Here is a 22264-nt window from a genome sequence, read left to right on the forward strand (position 1 = left end):
TTGCCACAACATCCACTCAAAACCCATTCCCTTCATACTGCACACCCCCTTCACCTCATAACCTTCAATTCTCCTTCCACTAGCATGTCATTGCTTGGGCCCCACCAAAACCTTTGGAATGGATGGCGAAAATGTTTCTAAGGCATCTACAATGCCACATCGTAGAGGCCAGCCTTTCCTTTGAATATTCAAAAAGAAAATTAAGCCTTGCATTTCCAGTTGGGCAAGCTAAAACAGCGACTTAAAGCAATACAAGCCTGTCCTTACTTCATAGAAACCAGGTGGAGATGAGGCTCATACTTGCAATGGTTGAGAGTTGGCAATTCATTTTCTGATTTCATATTGGAAATCAAGAAAATTTGGCTAAGGCATGGAATTTCATGGATATTTCATCCTTGAGCCAAGGACATTTCATCCTTAGGCTAAGGATGTTGGCACCCTATGCATTTCATGATTTCCTAAACCAAGGATATTACATCCTTGAGCTAAGGACATTTCGTCCTTAAACTAAGGATATAGGTAAATCAAGCAAATCAAACATCCTTTGACCAAGCATAGCAAGTTCAAGGCATCCTTGAGCTAAGGATATTATATCCCTAAGCTAAGGATATGTGTGATATTGAGTTTTATGACCTCCTTGGGCAATAACAAGGAGCGATTTGTGATTTGGGACCTCCTTAACAAACATCAAGACACGTTTCAAATTAACCCTCCCCTATCACACGTTTTGATGAAGTGTGATTTAAGATGTGAGGTTGTGATTTAAGATGTGAGGTCATCTTTAAAGTGATGCGCCCATGACATTTAATTTAGTAAACATGTTTGGCATAGGTGGAGAGATACATTTCAAAAGGCCTCCTTAATTTGACCCCACCAAAACATAAGGATAGACGTTTTTCATTTAATTTTGAAATTGATTCAAGTCGGCCTCTTTTAAATCATTTAATTTGAGACCAAGTCAGCTTTTGCCTTGATTGCAAAGCATTTAATTTAAAGATCACAAGTTGGCCTTGTGATGAGGTATCACACCTTGTCAAACAGCTATAAAGATTGTTTGATCATTTCATTTGATCAAACATGTAATCGATACTGATATGCTTACAAGACAGCGACTTCATACAGGTTCATTTGAAAGACTTTGATCCAGATTGAAGCAATATCATTGAGGAATCGAATTTCACCAGTTGTTACAACGAATTTGCCTCTAAGATCAGAGATTATTATTGTCACATTCACGGCTTGTTCATTCCAAATTGAAGGTGATTTCGATTGAAAGTAAGAACGAGGTTTTTAAAGGAGACAAGGTTATTGATTTTACACAATGAACTGACCATCTTCTAAAGCGAATTTGTCTTCAGGCACGTGAATTTCAATTCTGATCAGACATTGTCATATTTTGACATCACATTTCACAGCGCATTCATCCTTTGATTAAGTGCAATCTTATCTAGACTGAGGCGAGGCATTCAGTGTATCAAGGCTGATCATCATTTACAACTAAGCAAACCTTTCGAATTCTGGAAACAAATTCACATCAGCAAGTTTGACAGAACTCAGTAACCAATCAAGGACATATTCATCCAAGGAGAAGACAATTTGGCCAAAAGAGCAATCGAATTAATATAATCAGTCCATTTTTAAGTGTTTGCGGGCCTGAAATAAGATGCATTTCATCATTTTTATACAAAATCAGACCACATCACATGGCTGATCGAGCTTTTAATTCCTTGTCTTCAATGAGACTTTATGTGGAATGCTTTAATTTGACACATTTTGATCATCTTTGAGAATTTGTAAGGCATAGACTACTAGCTTATATGATCATATTCAATAAAGAATCAGATTTACGAACTAGGGGTTTGATCTAGGTGCCTAGGATTTAAGACGATAATGGAAGACTTTGATGAACTATCATTCTGAGGCATAAATTCTTAGTCTAGGTGATTGATTCTACATACAAACATTTGCATCATATCATGGGACTAACTTAAACAACTCTCACAGGTAGAGCATGGCAGGAGCATGGTTGACCCTCATCAAGTACCCAAGGAGGAATTTTTGCAATCTTGAATTTCCTTTGGAAATCCAAGAATCATTGCCGGTATAGGCAGATGAAAGCTCCAAGGCAGAAGCAATCAAGACAAGAGATAGTTTCAAAAGAGTTAATCAAAGTTAAAAGATCAACATGAGCAAAGTCATCATCACATCAGGAGCTTGATAATGTTGAGTATCAAGAGATATGCCTCATTCATCTACAACTTGTGATGAGTTACAAAGATCAAGCAAACTGAGGTGGCACCTAGTCATCACTTATCCAATCACATCATTTCAAGATAAGGCGTCCAAATTCCATGTACCTAACTCATCTAACAAGAAGATAACTACCACATGTGGCACAAAGTCCGAGGCACCTAGTGTCACCATCTATTGGTTGAATTTTCAAGGAAGGACATATGTCCCATCTAATGTAATTTTGTTATTGGTCAAGCATTCAATGCTTTGTAATGGGTGTAACAAACCCTAACTAGGGTTTCTACCTTTTGATCTTGGCCATTGAGAATCAATTTGAGCCACTCAATTGTAATGAGAGCACTATATAAGGCTCCACTTCTTCATTTGTAAAAGGTTAAGAGTTAATAGTAGTAGAAAATAGTTAGATAGCAAGCAAATAGATAGAGTAGGAAGAGAAGGCAAAGATTGTTGCCAAGACATTGTTGTAAGAAGCATATAAATTTCATTGAAGATATGGTGGATTTTATATGTTGATTCAACAATTTGCATGGTTTCTATTTCTCAATTTGATTTCATGTTGTTTAGATGAATGGAAGAACTTTGTATATGATCAATGGTGAAATTCGTACATCCATACTACTAACACCTTGCCGATGGTTAAGTGCCTTGCATAGTCAACTAGATCCATCTTAGCCACAGCTTAACTTCAATTATCACTCCTTCATTGATAGGCATCAACTTGATGGTGTCTATGCTTGTGGAGATGTTCGTTGCATGTCAACGCAAATCTTAGTTGAATTTCATCAAAGATTGTCCATTGCTCTACATTCCTAGGAGTTAGATTAGATCTCTCTCAACCCCTATCCTTTTTCCTTTTTTTTAAACCAAGTGAAACCCTACATTCCAACGACATTCAAAGCATTCCAAGCATTCAATGTAAGTCCACCTTGTGATTCCAGCAATATCACATCATATACAATTGAGTCTATACAAGAGCATGTCAAGACCTAACATTTGAGAACCTTGGAATCATCCCACTTGATCACACAGCTTAGCATTTGGGGAGTCTTTATTCAAGAGAGGATAGAATACTTAGTATTTTATTCTGTGTTGCATAGTGCATAAAAACACCATCAACACTATCCTATTTTCTAAGGTAACCAGAGTAGAATACAAGTGCTTTGTCTGCTTGTAGCTGAGAAGAGTTCTTTATTGCAAAAGTATGCCATAGTTAAAACATGGTAGAAGTGAAGCTTCTTGCAAAGAAATGACATTCAATAAGTCATTCACAACGAGACAAGTTAGGAAGATTTTCGCAATTAAGTAAAAACCTGATTTGGTGTTGATTCATAATATTCTACATCAAGAGAAATCAACTTTAGGATGGAGAGTGAAGTGAACAAACTCTTCAATGGTGGACTCCCTCCTCTGTAATTTAGCCTTAAAGATAAAAGAGAAGGATCTCTTTCTATAGACAACAAATGCCCTTTTGTAGAAAACCTACACGCCCAACTAGGAGGCTCTAGTGTCAACTATGTCACAAGGTCTATGTTCCTATTCAAGTTCAACAACAAAAAAAATTGAAACAAGTTCATTGACTAATGAAAGTTGGGAAAAGAATAAGTCAGTAAATTAAAATAAAATAAATATACAGCTTTATTTTTATTTAGATATATTAGAATTTAAAAAATTTAAGAATATAATAAATAAAATAAAGTAAAAAATATTAGATGCTAAATAAATTTAAAATATTAGAAGTTTAATACATTTAAAAAAATATTTCAAATGAAAATCTAACCTAGATATAGTCAATTTTCTATGGGTATGTGTCCCCACCCAAAAAAAAGGTTTGTTGTTTCCCATTCCAAGGACTCAAGGACAAGAACGAAATGTCCCGTTGCCACCACCCCCATTTCCCTCTACAATGGGAGCATCCCTAAGACATCCTTGCCATAGTTGGGGTATCTTAGGGGAATCCCTTCCAGAAGGGGTGTTGCCAAGACTTTCAAACATCCTCAGGAATGTTAAGGGATGCCTAGGCATCCCTCAACCATCCTAAGAATGTTGGGAAGTCCCCAAGCAAAACAACATTCCTCTATGTCAGGATAACAATATTGATTTGTGTCAAAGCTTTGAATAGACAAACAAGATGGCATGTCCAAAGGGTTGAGCTTGGAAGAAGGAAGGGATTTTTACTATTTAAATGGTATTGAAGGGCAAAATAGACTACTAAAATAGTTTGCTTTTGTTTTTTTTAAATTTACTCGGATGCAAACTCTCTATCCTAACTTTAGGAAACTAGGGATCAAACATTTCTTCATTCACATGGTTGAATCAAGATTCCAACTTATTCGATAATGATCTCATCATGTCCTACAAATGGCCATCATACAATGAAAGATGCCGACTAGGAATTTGGCACAGTTCTGATGGTTTGATGATGGTTTATTCAATTGAATTCTTTGACGAGTGAGTGATTATTTTGAGTTTTGATGAAGTTAGAAGTTTTGATGCGTTTTAGGGTTTAGGAAGCATGACGGATGATGTAAATCGTAATACAATTGTAAGAAAACAAAGAGCAACAAACTGAGATTCGAATTCAGAGTTCTGATTATTTCATTGCAGCTATTAATAACACCAAATAATGAAAAGTTTATTTCATACAAGCCCAAGTCACATACCAGGTATCCAAAGCTTGCCTGGTGGGCTCAATTTAATAGCCTGAATAATGAATGTAGCTTCACAGGAGCTTCCAGAGGTTGACAATGTCTCCAATAATCTTTATTAGCTTCAACTGAAATTATCTAACACAAAGAATGTAAGAAATAATTGTTCTGGTACCAAACCCACAATGTTGCCAGGCAAGTCTACCCAAAATCTTTGAATTGACCCAATGAAATGCTGATGCTGATTAATCACATGCTGGCTCTGCCATAAAACACTTTGAATTTCTGTTCTAGAGGCCTGACAATGAATTCAGACCTGTACACCACACCCAAATTGCTTGTGTTTATTTTTTCTACTTCCAAGGCATGGAAGGTAGGTACGGCTTACTGCTGGAGGGTACGATCTGCAAGAAAGGCTATCCAATTTGCTGTTGAAGATTAATAAACTGCCCAGATTTGAAGTTTATGCCCTGTAGAAGCTGTAATGGCTGTAATTCTGTTGATAAGAGTGAACTAGCCCTTCAATGGCCTGATATAGCCCTCCTATTCAGCGCGAAGGAGCTGGAAAACCTGTAACCAGATTGGGGTTGCGTCCAATCTTGCTATAATGGAAATTTTCGTTCCCAAATAGCTGCCAACTCTGTGATCACCCGTGCAATGTTCTCAAATCCTCAGAGGAAAATCAGAAAATAATAAAACAATGAATGAATTTGTCACTGCCGCTAATCTCTTTTAATTCTCCTTCCCCAATTTTCCAGACTGCCTGAGATCCTTAGTCAACACCACGATTTCTCACTCCAATTGGGCATGATCCAAAAATCATTGCCCAAATCCCTGCAGGTACTGTCGTTAAACACAGTCGACTCCAGTTATGGTGCGCTCAAATTTCTATTGTCGTAAATCCAAGGCCAAATTCTCATTGGCGAATTTAATTTATTTTCCTCCCTTGCTATTGTGCCCAATAAAATATTCGTTCGGCTCAATGAATAATCCCTCAGAAATGTGAAGTTCGATTGATAAATGGAGCCCGCACTTCCTTGTTTCGGCAACCAATCATGGTGCTGGAAAAAAATAATCAAATTTGAATGCACAATATAAAGTGAGGTCACCAACCAAGCCAAAATCAGGCCCACCAAATAACCAAATTCTCTTAGATTAAAATAATTATTAATTTATGGAATCCCCAAGGATGGAAAATTTTGAATTAGACGGTTCCCAAATATTAACAAATAATAAATAATTTATTCAAATTATTCATTAATTTATTTAATATTTATTCTTTAATTTTATTTAATATTTATCCCTTTCATTAATAGTGGAAATTGGGATAAATAAATAAATAAAATATATTTATTTAATTAATTAATTTTGGGGACATTACATACAATGGCAATTAGAAGGTGTAATGTCCCCTTTTCTACTCTAGTTGGTTTTGGGGAACTGTTGGCCAATTCCGAGACCTATTGGTCAATCAGAGGCAGAAATTAGGGTTTCCTATTTTCTAGGAGGATGCTTTGGCAGTTTTGGTGGCTTGCATATTGGAATTTTACAGTTCTAATTCTGGATTTAAATTTATTCATGATTTCATCAATTCCAAATGTTCTATTTGTGGGTTAAGTGGTAGGTTTTTAGATCCTATATATTTCTAATATTCTAATTGAAAGCATTTTTTGAAAAGTTTGGAGGAGTCTTAGAGCTTGGTTAAAAGTGGTCAAATTATGAAAAATGGCATGCCCCATGAAGGTTTGTGTGCTTTCAAAAGCTTTAATATTAGCTTGGTGGCACAGGCTTCACCGAACCCTGCCCTGCATCACAACAGCTAGCACGCCAGGGGCATTGTCTCCCAACCTTGCAAGGGGCACTGCCCCTCTGTTGGGAATATGCCTTGAATCTCCTGACCAATGTTCGAGTTAACATCACCTATCAGGTTAGCTATATTGAAGTCCTACCAATATCCCAATGAAGTCGCCTTCGGCGATCGGGTCGTCATCGGCTATCGGAGGAACAAGATGTAAGTCATGTCGATGACCGATGGACCCTCTTCTTGTGATCGGCTATCGGGTGAGCAAGTTGAGTAGATCTGACAGTCGGGCGAAAAGATCCAACGGCTATCGCTAGGTCGCGATGGGAAACTGCTCGTTGGAATATCCCTCGCGACATGGCAACTAAGTGATGGGTCCGGGCAAGAGAGCACTCAAGCGAAGTTAACTGGTGACCAAGTCCAGGATGATCGGACGGTGATCAAGGTTGATCCAACGGTGATCACTAGGTCGCGATGGGAAACTGCTCGTTGGAATATCCCTCGTGACATGGCGACCAAGTGGTGGGACCCGGCAGGTGAACAGCTCAGGCGAGTTAAAGGCCGAGCAGATCGCAGATGATCGGATGGCGATCGCAGAAGATCCGACGGTGGTCACTAGGTCGCAATGGGAAATTGCTCGTTAGAATATCGATCGCGACCCAACGATAAAGAAGAATTTCGGGCGGATAGTGAGGCCATGCTAAGATGTCAAAGCAGGGACCCGAACCAATCAGGGGGTGCCACGTGGCAGAGCGCAGAGAGAAAGATCGAACGTTCAGGATAGCTGATTGTTTGTCTTTCCGATACCCGATGAGGTCGCCTTCGGCGATCAGGTTGGTGTCGCCTGGACCGAAGACTAGTAGGCGGACACTTGGAATGTTTATGTTGGTGTATTTGAATACGAACCGACTCGTCTTCCGGATGAATGTGGGATAATATGTTTTGCACGAATTCATGAATGAACAGGCTCTTACTGGACGGTTATGCTCCAAGGCCGATTGATTTGGCAGATGGCGGTTGCCAGAGATGTAACCGACGAGCAGATGGGTGTGCATAAATACGGTGGTGGTAGCCAAAGAGAAGACAATGGAAGTTGAAGAAGCCGAGTGGAGAGGTGTTTGCATGTTGTACTTGTGAGAACAGAGTCTGAAAAGAAGATCTAAGAATTTATTGTAACTGTATTGTTTACTAAATAAAGGACTCTTCTTGGTGGTGGGTTTTTTACCCGTAAGGATTATTAGAATAATACTTTATTATTTTATTATTAATGCTCAATATTGTAAACTTAATGTAAATATCTTAATAAGATCTTGCTCGATCTTATTGGCAGTTTCTTTTTAGAAACTTGCCCTCTTGTAATTCTTTGTAATCCTATTTATTGAGCGTTTGCTCATTGCCAATACACATTCAATTTTTTACCAATTACTTGCGTAATATGGTATCAGAGCCTTGGTTATTATCAAAATAATTTTTCCATTAAAAATTCATCACGAATTTTTTAATAGTTTTTTTGAAAAATTTCTTTGTTTATTCGAAATTGCTACCGGTTTGTGTGGATTGGTCGAGGATTTTTTCACGTCATTCTTTCTACTCATTTTGCGCAACCACGCGACACGATTTTTTCCACCTACAAATTTTTTTCTGCCATTTTTTGGACAGAAATCTGCATTTTCGACTAGGGTTTTTTCCCTCCAAATCAAGTCGAATTTTTTTCTGATTGCAGATTCTTGGTGGCTTTTTTGAGATCTCAACTGGGTCGTCGTCAGAATTTTTTGGGTGCCTCCATTTTTGTGCCTTGATTTTTGTGTCTCGATTTTCGAGCCAGCGGATCCAGATTCCGACAACATATTCTTTTGGGGTTTTTTGCAAGGATTTCTAGGTTGTCTTCGGATTTTTTTGGGTCAACCAAAATTTTTTTTCTTGAAATTTGTGCCCGTCGTACTTCATTTCTTGAAGTCTATACCTGCGTCTGCCTCTGTTTCTGCATTGGGATTCGAATTTTTTGAATTTTGTGCCAGCGCCTCTTCTCAATTTTTTCGTTTTCCATGCATTGGGAAACATGCAAGATGGCGTCATTGACCAACTTGATGTTGGAAGGCAGTCAGCGATTTAATGGGAAAAATTATAACACCTAGAAGCAGCGCATGTTGACTATTTTTGAATATTGTCGCCTAGATAATCTTGTTTTGGGCACGGAGTCCCGTCCTCAAACACCTGGAGCTGACCAGGACAAGTTTGATGACCGCAATCAAGAAGTTGTTATGCTTCTCAAGCTCTCTGTTACAGATGACCAGCTACCTCAGATTCCTTCCGGCAAGTCAGTTGCAGAAATCTGGAAGCATCTAAAGGAGTTGCATGAGACATCCGACAAGAGTTGAGCCTTTTTTCTGAAGAATCATTTGTTCTCCATTATGATGGATGGATGCATGTCCTTACAGGAGCATCTTACAAAGATTAAGGACATTTGAGATCAGCTTGAAGCTATTGATCAGCAAATGGAGGAAGAGGATATGGTAGTCATTACTCTGAAAAGGCTACCAAAACCGTATGAGCACTTTATAGAGACTCTCAACATTACTTCTACTAATGTTGATCTGAAATTTCCAGAGTTATGCACCAAACTTTTGTAGCAGGATCGTTGGAAACAACAGTTTGGTAGCAGTGCTACTTCAGCCTCCTCAGAACATGCCTTTGCTGCCAAATCCTTTACAAGGATAAAGGCAAATCCCAGTCATCCCAGTCCTTTCAGCAGAAGGGCTCTTCTCAGTCTCAGGATGGTTCCAAGAAAAAGAAGGTGCAATGCAATTACTGTCACAAATTTGGTCATATGATCAAAGATTGTCGTACCATATTGGCTTCCGAGCAGCAGAAGCAGGGAGGGTCTCAATCTAAAGCCAATGTTGTTGAGCACACAAAGCAGAAAGAGTTTGCCTTTTTATGCCTTCATGGCTAAAAGACTTGCAGATCATGTGAAGTCTTCTGCCTAGTACATTGATTCTAGTGCTTCTCATCATTTCACTCACAGGCGTGACTAGTTTGTTGAGTTCTCTCCCTACACTGATTCAGTTATTTTTGGAGGTGGTGAAGAGTACACTGTTGTTGGCAAGGGCAACGTTTAGATACAGTCTGGAGGGAGGAATCTCATATTCCTCAATGTGTACTATGTTCCTGGTATGGAACTTAACCTCCTTTCTGTCAGTCAGATTATGCAACATTCTCCTCAGCTGGATGTTGTTTTCAGTACACATAAGTGCTCGATTGCTGATCATGCTTCTAGCACTACTGTAGTTGTTGGCATTGAGGATCATGGTCTATATAGACTTGTGGATACATGCAATTCTCTTGAGCATGCCTTCGCAGCTAAATCTTCATCTATCAGCAGTCTCTGGCATCAACGATATGGTCACCTGAACATTCATTATCTTGCACAACTTGTTCGGGAAGACTTAGTACATGGTCTACTTGATATTCAAACTCAGAATCATCGCGTTTGTGAAGCCTGCCAAGCTGGGAAGCAGCACTGGACACCGTTCAAGGATGGTGACTCATGGCAAGCCTCTAAGGTACTGCAACTGGTCCACGTTGGAGGTATGTGGTCCTATAAATACTACTTCTGTTACTGGGTGTAGGTATTTCTTGCTTTTTGTTGATGATTTCAGTCGTAAAATATGGGTGTATTTCCTTAAGCACAAATCAAATGTGTTTACTGTATTTCAGAAATTTAAGACCTTCAAAGAAAGAGTCTAGTTCTTCTATTATTACTCTTAGGTCTGATAATGGGGGGGAGTTTTGTTCTTCTACTTTCTGTGATACACATGGCATAAAACGTCAGTTAACCACACCATACACCCCTCAGCAAAACGTCATTGTAGAACCTCGTAACCGCACCATTACAGAAATGGCTAGGTCTATGATGGAACATAGAAACGTTCCTAAGAAATATTGGGCAGAAGCAGTGTTCATAGCAGTCTATCTTCTTAATAGGTCACCCACTCATGCTGTTAAAAATAAGACTCCTGAGGAAGCATGGTCTAGTCGCAGACCTAGGATCAGCCATTTGAAAGTTTTTGGCTCTTTAGCTTATGTGAGGATTCCTGATGCCAAGCGCACTAAGTTGGATTCCAAGAGTCAAAAGCTCATGTTTACAGGGTACAGTGACAACCATAAGGCTTACTGACTGATTGATGTAGACTCTGATTGTCTTATCTTTAGTCGTGATGTTGTCTTTGATGAAGAACGAGGACCATTTCAGCTTTCCTCGTCTCAATAGCATTCTGAGGATCAGCCTTTGAAGGCGTCTGACTTAGGTATCTGTCTTCCATTCGGTTCACCTGATGGGAGGGGTGATGCAGATTCTGTATTTGATGATGCACTACCTGAGTTTCCTCCGGGCGATGCTAATCTTCCTCCTACTCCTGATCCTGATCCACTTTCTCTTCCAATTATTCCTCCTACTCCTGATGTTGGCACATCTACTCTTCAGCCTAAATGGTGGGCTAAGACCATCAGTGCTCTTCGTCCTGATGAGCTCATTGAAGGTAGAGCTTCCAAAAATAAGGGCAAACAACAAAACACAGTTAATTTTGCTCTTATGGCTAACATCCACAGTATCTATGATCCTCAAACATATGCAAAGGCCAAAGGGATTCTAGAGTGGGAACAAGCAATGGATGCTGAGTTCCAAAGTCTTCAGAAGAATCACACCTAGGTTCTTTCAGATCTTCCTCCAGGGAAGAAACCCATTAGTTGTAAATGGGTATATAAGGTCAAGTATCATGCAGATGGTACCTTAGATAAATATAAGGCCAAATTAGTTGCTCGAGGATTCACACAGCGAGAAGGCATTGACTATGAGGAGACTTTTGCTCCTACTACCAAGATGAGTACTATTCGTCTTCTTCTCGCCATTGCAGCTCAGTATGGTTGGAAAGTCCATCAAATGGACGTGAAGAGTGCCTTCCTCAATGGTGAATTGCCGGAAGAAGTCTACATGACGCAGCCTCTTGGTTTCAAGGTTGCCATTTCAGAACCGCAAGTGTGTAGACTCCAGAAAACACTCTATGGACTTAAACAAGCTCCTCGAGCATGGTACATAAAAATTGATCAGTACTTGGTTGCTCATGGCTTTCAGCATAGTCCTTTAGACAGTAATCTGTATATCAAACACTTTGGTAATGATATTCTCTTTCTTGTTGTCTATGTGGATGACTTGATCATTACTGGGAGTTCAGCACATTTGATTTCAGAAATCAAATAGGATTTGTGCAGCACTTTTGATATGACAGATTTAGGACTTCATTATTGTTTGGGTGTTGAGGTTTGGCAAACTGATAGCAGCATCTTCCTTTCTCAGTCTAAGTATGCCAGAAGCTTGCTTGACAAGTTTCGAATGCCGGATTGCAAACCTGCTTCCACACCTATGGAGACTGGTCTGAAATTGTCAGCCAAGTCTGATTCTCCTCTTCTAGATGAAACACAATTCAGCCAACTAGTGGGCAGTCTCATCTATCTCACTGCCACTAGACCTGACCTCAGTTTTGCCATGACGGCCCCCAAGGATGATCATTGGGTAGCAGCGAAGCGTGTCCTACGCTATGTGAAAGGCACCTCGGATTATGGACTTCTTTACACTAGGAGTGATGATCCTAGACTCAATGGGTTCACAGATTCAGATTGGGCAGGCTCAGTTGATGACAGGAAATCAACCTCTGGATATGTGTTCAGTTTGGGATCTGGTGCAGTCACCTAGACTAGTAAGAAGCAACAGGCAGTGGCTCTCTCTTCGACAGAAGCAAAGTATAGAGGAGTTGTTAAGGCAGCTTCTGAAGCAGTTTGGCTTCACCAGATGCTTGGAGATATGCAAATATCTCAAGCAGGTCCGACTCCCTTGTTTTCGAACAATCGGGGAGTTCTCAAACTTGCCAAGAATCCAGTCTTCCATGAGAGAACCAAACATATAGAACTTCATTGTCACTACATTCGGCAGTTGGTTGAAGATGGATCCATTTAGTTGTTGTATGTTCCTACCTCAGAGCAGTCAGCAAATATTTTCACCAAACCCCTCAATCCAGATAAGTTTGTACAATTCAAGGGGTCTATTGGTGTAGTTGATAGATTGAGCATTAAGGGAGGGTATTAGAATAATACTTTATTATTTTATTATTAATGCTCAATATTGTAAACTTAGTGTAAATATCTTAATAAGATCTTGCTCGATCTTATTGGCAGTTTCTTTTTAGAAACTTGCCCTCTTGTAATTCTTTGTAATCCTATTTATTGAGCATTTGCTCATTGTTAATACACATTCAATTTTTTACCAATTACTTGTGTAATAAGGGTTTTCCCACGTATATCTGGTGTTCTTTTGTCTGTGTTTATCTTAATGTATTGCAAACTGAAATTAAAATACTCCCTTGCCTGATTATCCCCTTAAAATTGACGATAGGAGAGCGTATTCTGCACTCTGCTTTCCTTACACCCCCAACCCTGCTGGGTGTGTTGCCCACTAGATTTTATAAGGAGCATTGCCCCTCAAGCATGGTAGGTGCTGCTACCCTATATCCCTACTCTCATTTTCAAATTCTCTCTATATCTCTATGCTGTTAAAATGCCTATTAACTAGAAAATAGCACTCTTTTTCTTTTTTTATATGTTTATGGATAATCCAATTTTTTCCCTGATTTTTTCAGATCTTTTGATAAAATCTTATACTTTTGGTTTGCCAAATTCTTCCACAAAAGATTTTTGCTGCTATGGAGATAATAATGACACATAAAAAGGTAGGACAATATTCTAGTGGTAAAAGAAATGTTACCTCCAATATATATCCTAAGGCCTTGAACTTCCAAGGCCATTAAAATTTGGAAATGACAAATTTCTTGGGCCTTAGTTTCCAAAGCCACCAGAAGTTGACAACGAGAAATTCCAATGGTCTGAGCCCCCCATGGTCATAAAAATTCGACAAAGAAAAATTTGAAGGAACATGACCCCTACACAATTTTATTTTGACAATGACAAATTCGACACCTAGACCATATAGAATTGACATTTAAAAAGAGCAATTTGGGAAAGACAAATGCCTGAATGATTTATTATGGGTACAGATATACATAAGCAATTTTGATTAATACCAAAGTAACAATAAGGATGGAATGAATGATCTAACTGAAAAAAAAATTGACCCTATGGGAATTAACAAATTTATACAGAAACCAAGTTTCAGAAGAAGACCCAGGTGAAAAAAACCAATCTGAAAGAGAAACAAATGGAGAACAAGCAATGCGAAGGAGCAACCCAGTCACATCCCCTTTACTCGAGTTTCACTACCTATTCTGCACACTAAACCAAGTTTCAGAAGAAGATATGGGTGAAAATAAACAATCTGAAAGAGAAACAAATTGAGAAAAAGCAATGCTAAGGAGAGTCCCAGTCACAGTCATAAGGACACTAGTATTTTCCTATACACTTAAAGTTCCCTTAACCAGAGATTTACTACCTCTTCTGCCTCAAAGTATTTCCAAAACACATCAAAATATCAATATGATGTATTTCATCTGTGTTTAGAAAAATCTAGCCATTGTCAAAAATGTTTCCTGGCCAGTAATGTTCCCAGTTCCATGATAAAATCATGTCAAAACAATCCACATTATCAAGTGCCCAGTAATTACCGCGTACTAGTTTTATAACAAAGATCAACAAAAGCAAATTGCTAGAGAATACTAATGATGATAGAGCTATTCAAAATGAATATATATAAGCTATTCAAAATGGTACAAAGAAAAGATAAGGTAGCTTATGTCTTCAGATATGGAATAAGAAAAAGTAAACATAAGCAAATGATACCTCGTAACAGATTCCTGTTGACATACGACATTGCTTTGGATGGTTCCACCAGGTTTACATTTGTAATTGAATGAGACCAAAGAGATCGTAAAGACCTGCAATGTATCAATGCATTATTCAGATTCCGAAGCCAGACATCAAACCAAACTAGTCTAACAATAAGCCACATGTAAGCCGACAAGAAAAGAGGCAGTATTTACCATCCTTGAAAACAAAATTTGCTTACCAATTCCAAAACAACATGCCTTATTGCAACCTAGAGGTTGATATCAAATATTACATTTATAGAAACCTGTTGACCTATCATCTTAATTGAGTAACTACATGTAATGTCCCGTTTTAGGAACAATGCAATATAACCACAAAAAGTAATACGCTGATACCACTTGTAATGTCCCTTCTAGGATTATTAGCTAGTACGAGACAATTTCAAATCTTTAAACTTATTATAGATTATAATATCAAATTTAGATTATGAATTATTTAATCAATAGTATGGACACAAATATATATAGATATTAATATTTTCAAATGTCACTTGCTCTACCTAATCAATTCAATATATGAATGTGTTGTGACCATTTCACACATCGCCCCATTAAAATGGGGACCCCCTCTTTTTGCTCGTTTTTTTCGCCCTTCTCTCTGCTTTTTTAGGGTTTTGGTTTAGTATGTTAGTCGTCTGGACTAGGGTCAAGCCTTAGGGTTTCCGTTTTGATGTTTTCCGACCAGAGTCCAGTCCATCTTGAGAGCTTTTGAGCTTCCTCCCATAGGATGCAGTTTTGAAATGAAGTGAATTCATCAGGAGTCTAGAAGGTTGGTCTAGGTTCAGTTGGAATTTTGAATGCAAGTCCAAAATTTTGCCTTAGTGTTGATGATGGGATTATGAATCTTTGCTTGGGTGATTTTTGACCAAATTTTGAAAATTTTAATAATTGATCCCGAGTATTGGAAAGTCTTATTGTTGCCTTGTCAAGTGGTTAAAACTCTAAAATCATGATATTTTGGCCTAGAGAAGCAAATTCGCTCCTGTCCCTCATCAAGGGACCAGGGCGAAGATGGTGTTTTATGCATTTTGATTGTTATTTTGTTTCATTTGTCTTGTGCAGGGTCGCCAGGAGATGCGTTTAAACGCGAATTGAAAGATTTGGAAGATTTTGAGATTTGAAATGGCGAATTTTTTGGAGTTTGAAGACAAATCGCTCCTGTCCCTCACTGAAGGACCGGAGCTTGTTTCTCAAAATTTTACTGTCCTTGCAGGATCAAGACGATCTTTGGATTGGAAGAGATAAAGGGAGGCATGTCCTTTCCGTTGAATATAATTTGAAGAATTTCGCAAACATGGAAATATGCCAGGAGCAAAAATGGCTCCTGTCCCTCACTGAAGGACCGGAGCTTAAAATCCAACATTGCCTTGTCCTTGCAAGATTTCAACAATTTCACGATTTGAGGAGAACCAAGGAAGTACATCTTATCAGTTGAATATAACTTGGAAATGTCATCATGAGGAAAATTAGACCTAGATACAAAATCGCTCCTGTCCCTCAGCCAGGGACCAGGGCGAACTTTAATGGTAGCTCCCATCGCTCTCCTAGGGACCAGAGCGAATTTCCTTATAAAGCAAGTTTTGGGCAAAGATCAAGTGAGTATTAAGTTTGAAGCAAGCAAAGAAGGTGTAACGAACCCGTTGAAGATAAATTGAAGATTGCAAGACACCGAAGTGAGGCCCATATTTGCCTAGGCGCTCCTATCCCCCAACCATGGACCAGAGCGATTTCTTCCTTAGACCAATTTCTCACCAAGTTGAAACAAATTCCATGCCAAGGATGAATGAAAGGATGCATGACGAGTCCGTTGAAGATAGTTTTAAACATTGGCAAAGTGTGATTGAGCTTACAAATGCAAGTTCGCTCCTGTCCCTCAGCCAGGGACCAGGGCGAAATCAAGTATATATAATGTTTCCTTCAAGTTTAAGTCACTCCAAGTCAGGGTTCAAGGAAGCAATGATGTTTGGAATGCCTCGACAAAGAATGAAGTTACAAAGACCGCCAAAGATGAAGGATTTGCACTATATGCCCAAGTTCGCTCCTGTCCCTCAGTCAGGGACCAGAGCAAAATCTCTAGGTGTGCTTAAGTTTTGAATGTCAATCTCGTTTCATATGTTTAAGAAGGATCAAAGGACATCGTTTTACACTGTGAAGGCAATTGAGAGTTGATAGGAACAAGGATGAGCCCAAGACACCAAGGATCGCTCCTGTCCTTCAGGCAAGGACCAGGGCGATATTCATTACATTGGTTATTTCTTTCAAAAAATCACGTCAAGCCAAGGTCGTACAAGGTTGCACAAGGTCAAGATGTTCTTGAGAAGATGATATGCGAGGAAGTTAAACGTCAAAAAGTGATCAACTTGAGCAAGGAGACAAAATCGCTCCTGTCCTTTAGTCAAGGACCAGGGCGATATTCACAAACTCAATCATTCCTTCCAAGGATCACCTCAAAACGAAGTTACACAAGGTTGAAAATGTCATTTGAAGGGTGATGAACAAGAAGTTAAGGTTAAAGGATGACAAATTTGGGCTAGAACACAAAGTTCGCTCCTGTCCCTCACTAAGGGACCAGGGCGAAAATCACTCAAACATCAAATTTGCCTTGTAAAAGACAAGTAAAGTATGCGGGGAATGAATGGATAAAATCGTTATTTGCCTTGTGATATAGATTGGTGATCAAAGAAACAAGGATCAAGGAGAACACAAAGTTCGCTCCTGTCCCTCATCAAGGGACCAGGGCGATATTGACCTTAAGAGGCATTCATCCACAAAATTGAATCAATCAAGCTCGAGATTCATAACAACGATGCCAGTTTCAACGTAGAGATGGTGGTTTTGAACGTAAAAGGCAAGAGAATCAAGGCTAAAATGCTAATTCGCTCTTGTCCCTCTCCCAGGGACCAGAGCGATATGGTTTGTATTTTTACATCTCCCAAATTTTGGCGCTAATAACATTTTTTGAATTATATGCTGAAATCGATGAAATTTAAAATATTCAATTAAAGTTAGCATTTAAAAAATAGCGCATGAACATTTATTAATTAATTTTGCCTTTTGGAAAATCGAAAAATTAATTATGAAGGCATTAAATTAATTAATTATTAATTTAAATAATAAACTAGGGCGCTTGGGTTTTATTTTCTATATTTTGCAAAGTCGGCCCTTGATTTTTATTTAAAATTTGTTTTTAATTGCCTTATTTTACAAAGTCGGCCTAGAGGTAATTGTAGAGGAGAGCGCCTATAAAGGAAGAGTGGTTTATTGCATTTTAAAACATCATTCAATCATCCTTTGCATGCGATTTGGAGAAGACAATTACAAAGTGCGAATTTCATCAAGGTGGTGCGAAACATCATAAAAGGGAGTGCGAACTTGGGTTGGAGTTGAGCAAACTTACCATCATCACGTTGAAGACCCCCCAAAGGTGGCGAAGTTGCTAAGGAAGACGTTCGCTTGAAGAGGATCACGTTAAAATCATCAAACATCGATTTTTGCCTAGGCGAATTTCTTAATTTTGCATTTTAGAGTTAAGCTCTCAAGGGAGGTATGGCGAAGTCTTCCTTTGTTTTGATTTTGAATGTTGATCGTCATAGCCTTAAATTTTGAATTTTGAAATTTTGAATTTCAGTAGCTCAATCGTATTTAGGAAATGATAACTCAAAGACTTATCATGAAGTTTCCTAAATTTAATCTCTAATTTATAGTTATACCTTGCAAAATCTATTGCTTATTATGAAATGTTGTGTAGGTGTTACAATGGCGACCCCGAAGACGGGAGCATCCACCAGTCGTCCAACTCTCATGAAGGAAGATCAAAAGAACGAAGAACTGGAGACCAAGATCGTGTCTAAGTGGAGCAACATTGGAGATACCAACTTGGGCAACTTCAGCACGAAGAAGTTTCGAGAGGTCCCTTACATTGGCAAGCCATCACCTGTCGCCAGGAGGATAATTGAAAGTGGCATCATTAAGGCGGCCGGCTTCCCTCCAGCAATCCAGTGCCATGAGTTCATGATCGAGTGTGCTCGTCATTATGATCCACAGTCCAGAACGATCGTGTCCAGTGAGGGAGACACTTTAGCTTATCTTTCAGAGGAAGCTATAAGTGAGGCTTTCCATCTTCCAGAGCACAGAGATATGGTCTACAAAAGCATAGAAGGAGCCAGGTCCATGTACGAAGATGATCCAGATGCTTGCCTAAGCATCATCAACAAGAATTGGCTACTTAAGAGTCGTCCTCACCTGAGCAAGATCCCGAACACACCACATAGGATCGATTTCCAGGAGGAGTACAGAGATTTGATAACAATGCTCAACCGAGTCACAGGAGCCCCTCAAGCCTTCTACTTTGAGAAGTGGATGTTCTATTTCATCCAAGTAATAGTTCAGGGAAAAGGAACAATTCATTGGGCTAGAATGATTAGCCATTGCTTGGATGTACAGTTAAGGAGACTGAAGGCTACCAAATCCTTCCACATGAGTTCATACGTCATATATGCCTTGATCAGGAGCTTTGAGTACGCAGGACTACCTCACAGAGGAGTGATTGGAAGAGGACCCGGTGAAGTTATTGTTTGTGATTCCTATGTTCACTTGCATCATCCACCAGGAAGCAACTACAAGTTAGTCAATGATACCTTCACGATGAACATCACCAGGACGTTGCAAGGTGGGATTCACAATAGACTATCTCAGGATGCACAAGAGCTAGTAAAGAGGTACGGTGCTTGGTTTATCCAATTTCCGAAATTTACTTATATCAGAGTTCATGGATGTCCTTCACCTCCATACATGTTGCCGAGATATCCGACAGACAGAATAGTGTTACTTGAGGTAACAAGACAGTTGGCAGCTTATGCGAAGGCATTGAGACACAGACATGGAAATGGAGTTCTTGTACCTATCATATTAGGCAATTCAGTTGAGGTATGTCCTAATGCTCTAGCCATGGATGACGCAGAAAAGGAGTTAGCTTTGTATTCTTTTTCATTCTTTGCCTTGAGAGAGAGCTTTGATCCACATGGATATATAGAGGAGACAGTCGGTAGAAAATATAAGTATGAATTTCAGATAGAAGACTTTGTGATGAATCTCTTAGATGATCTTGAAGTGAAAAGAAAGATACATTCTAGATTGCCTTTGGATTTCATCAGGAAATGCAAGATTTACAGAGTGGCCGACCAAGCTCAGGACAGTGGCAGACATCTCCAATCATCCTATGATCGAGAAAGCAAAACAATGAGGTTAGATTGGAATGAGCCCGAGGTTGTGGATCTAGATGCTTTGATGGCTCCAGTTTTGTCTTGTACTCGCAGATGGGTTGATGTGCAGCATCAGAAGTTGAGAGAACAGGGCATAGCTATGACTTTCACCTTGGAGGAGAGACCAGCTGAAGGTGGAGCAAGTGTAAGTGAAGGTAATCCTAATCCCAGAAATACAAGCGAAGGCAACCTTCGAAGCGCAAGTGAAGGCAATCTCCATCCAAGAGGCTCGAAGAGGAAAGAGAGACCTGAGAAAAGGGAATCTTCCAAAAGGAAGCAAGAGGCCAACCGAGATCGTTCATCCGGTACATCTTCTCGGCAAGAGAAGAGGACATTTGAGATAGAGGAGTCTATGGAATCAATGGTACAGAATGATAAAGAAGGACAGGCACCTCGAAGGTCACCAGGGGGATCTCTCCAGGATAATGAGTTGCATGAAGATAGGGAGGATAATGAAGTAACATCTCCCCCCAGAGAAGAGGAATTGCTTAAGGAAATACAGGTTAAAGAAACAAGATCTGCCATCCCAGATTGGTTGAAGGAAAGATTAACGAAGGTAATTGTGATCGAGGACGAGGACAATGTGATTGATTTGGAGAGCCTTGTTGGACATTCTCAGGAAGTGATAGAGAAGAGAAAGGCTACTAAGATGTCCAAGATGATTAGAGATGAGACTGGATCCAGAAAGTTGCAGATAGCTACACCAGCCGTGGACAAGTATGAAGGTGAGATCCTCGCAGAAGAATATGATGTAGAGACATTTGAGCTAGGTCCATCCACAGCCGAACAGACAATGGATGATGCCACCAATTCATTTGAGGCATTGAAAGACAAGCTTAGGGAAGAAATGGAGAAAAATAGAAAGCTTGAGAGAGAGGTCGGTGCATGGAGAACATATTTCAGCCATCTCAATCAGCCTTTGGGACGTCAGGATCCAGCAAGATCACCCATACAGGCACTTCCCCTTCAGTCAATTGGTGAGGCAGAAAGAGTCAAGAGTTTGGTTCAGCTTATGAGCTCATGGATTGACAAATCTCATACAGTTACCATAGAATTTACAACAAGGATGATGCAGACCATTCATAGGGCTATCCAGGTTCTTGAGATCATCCACAACTTGATGATAACGGTAGCCGCTTTTGCTCATACCAAAGATGTTATCATTCCTGTCTTGCAAGTAATCAGACAAACATCAAGGAAGGTCCTAGCACAAGAAAAGATAATGGATGGAGGACCTCATAGTTTGCTTCAGTGGTCAACCTTACTCCAGATGAAGGAAGTTCTCTTCGAGGACATCAGTACTAGGTGTAATCATGTTGAGGAGGTTATCCACCCGATCCAGGACAGAGTATTTGAGGTACTACGTACCATTCTTGGCAGGAGGATTGAAGTTGAGACAGATGTGGATTTGCAGGAATTGGAGGATAGAGTCAAGGTCATCTTTTGCAAAGATGCTAATGTTATCACAGATGAGCAACGGGACCAGATGTTTGCTACCATGCTCCTGATTGAGAAGACTAAAGAACTTGAACCTGGATGGGATGCTGCTCTTCTCAAGGCATTTGATCAGGTCATCCACTTGGAAGAAAGAATGAGGAATCTTCCCGAGATTCCAATTGCTGAGATCGAAGGAATCGTATCTAGATTCATTGCATATGCTAAAAAGGAGCATTGGAAAGGGAATAAGATTCTAGATGAGAGGTTGTTATAGATGACATGGCACCTTAATTGTCATTGGTCTATGTCTCCTAGATTTTTGTGCCAAATTTAATATTTGGCTATGCATTTAATATTGTTCAGTAAAAAGGGGGCTATTTGTAATAAACCCTAATTAGGGTTTAGGTGTCATAATCTTGGCCATTGATCTTCTTTCAATCTGGACCGTTCATTGTAATTGAGGATGCTATTTATACCCTCATTTCTTTTCATTTTGTAATGAGAGAACTAGAAAAATTAGAGATTAAGGAGAAATTAGAAAGATTAGAAGCGAGTTGTTTTTGTAGCAAGATTGAGCTTTGAGGAAGGAATTCAAACAATTGTTGTACATGATGGCTTTGAGATCAATAAAATATTGAAGTTATGGTCTTTTATTGCAATTCTCGTGGTTATCTTCATGGTTGTTCATTTTCTTGAATCATTCTCAATTAAAGTAGTGTGTTAATTTGAAGGACAAAGTGTTGGACTTGATCTTTGGTAGGATTCGCTTTCCAAACCACTAGCTTCTTGCTGATTGTAGGAACGCCTTGCGTGGTCGACTGGAGATATTTGAATCGCTTAAACCTTCAATCGTTGTTGTATCTTGGATATGTACCTTCGTGGTAGTGTCCTTGGTCCTTGATGTATTGAAAAATCATTTGTTACCTTAGAAGATCGCATCAATTTCAATTGAGTTGTTAATTTATGGCAATATTGAAG

The 22264-nt window shown here is 39.3% G+C and overlaps 1 protein-coding gene across 1 annotated transcript in view; it reads right to left on the reverse strand.

The window, feature by feature from the left end:
• LOC131044232 (uncharacterized) overlaps positions 1-22264 on the reverse strand; it is a 108308-nt gene that overhangs the window by 50348 nt on the left and 35696 nt on the right. The window contains exon 4 of the mRNA XM_057977514.2: positions 14542-14636. Coding sequence (XP_057833497.2) covers positions 14542-14636 — 95 coding nt within the window. The remainder of the gene's footprint in view (positions 1-14541; positions 14637-22264) is intronic.

The sequence above is a fragment of the Cryptomeria japonica genome, chromosome 6 (genome assembly GCF_030272615.1).
Source record: "Cryptomeria japonica chromosome 6, Sugi_1.0, whole genome shotgun sequence".
Classification (NCBI taxonomy): Eukaryota; Viridiplantae; Streptophyta; class Pinopsida; order Cupressales; family Cupressaceae; genus Cryptomeria; species Cryptomeria japonica.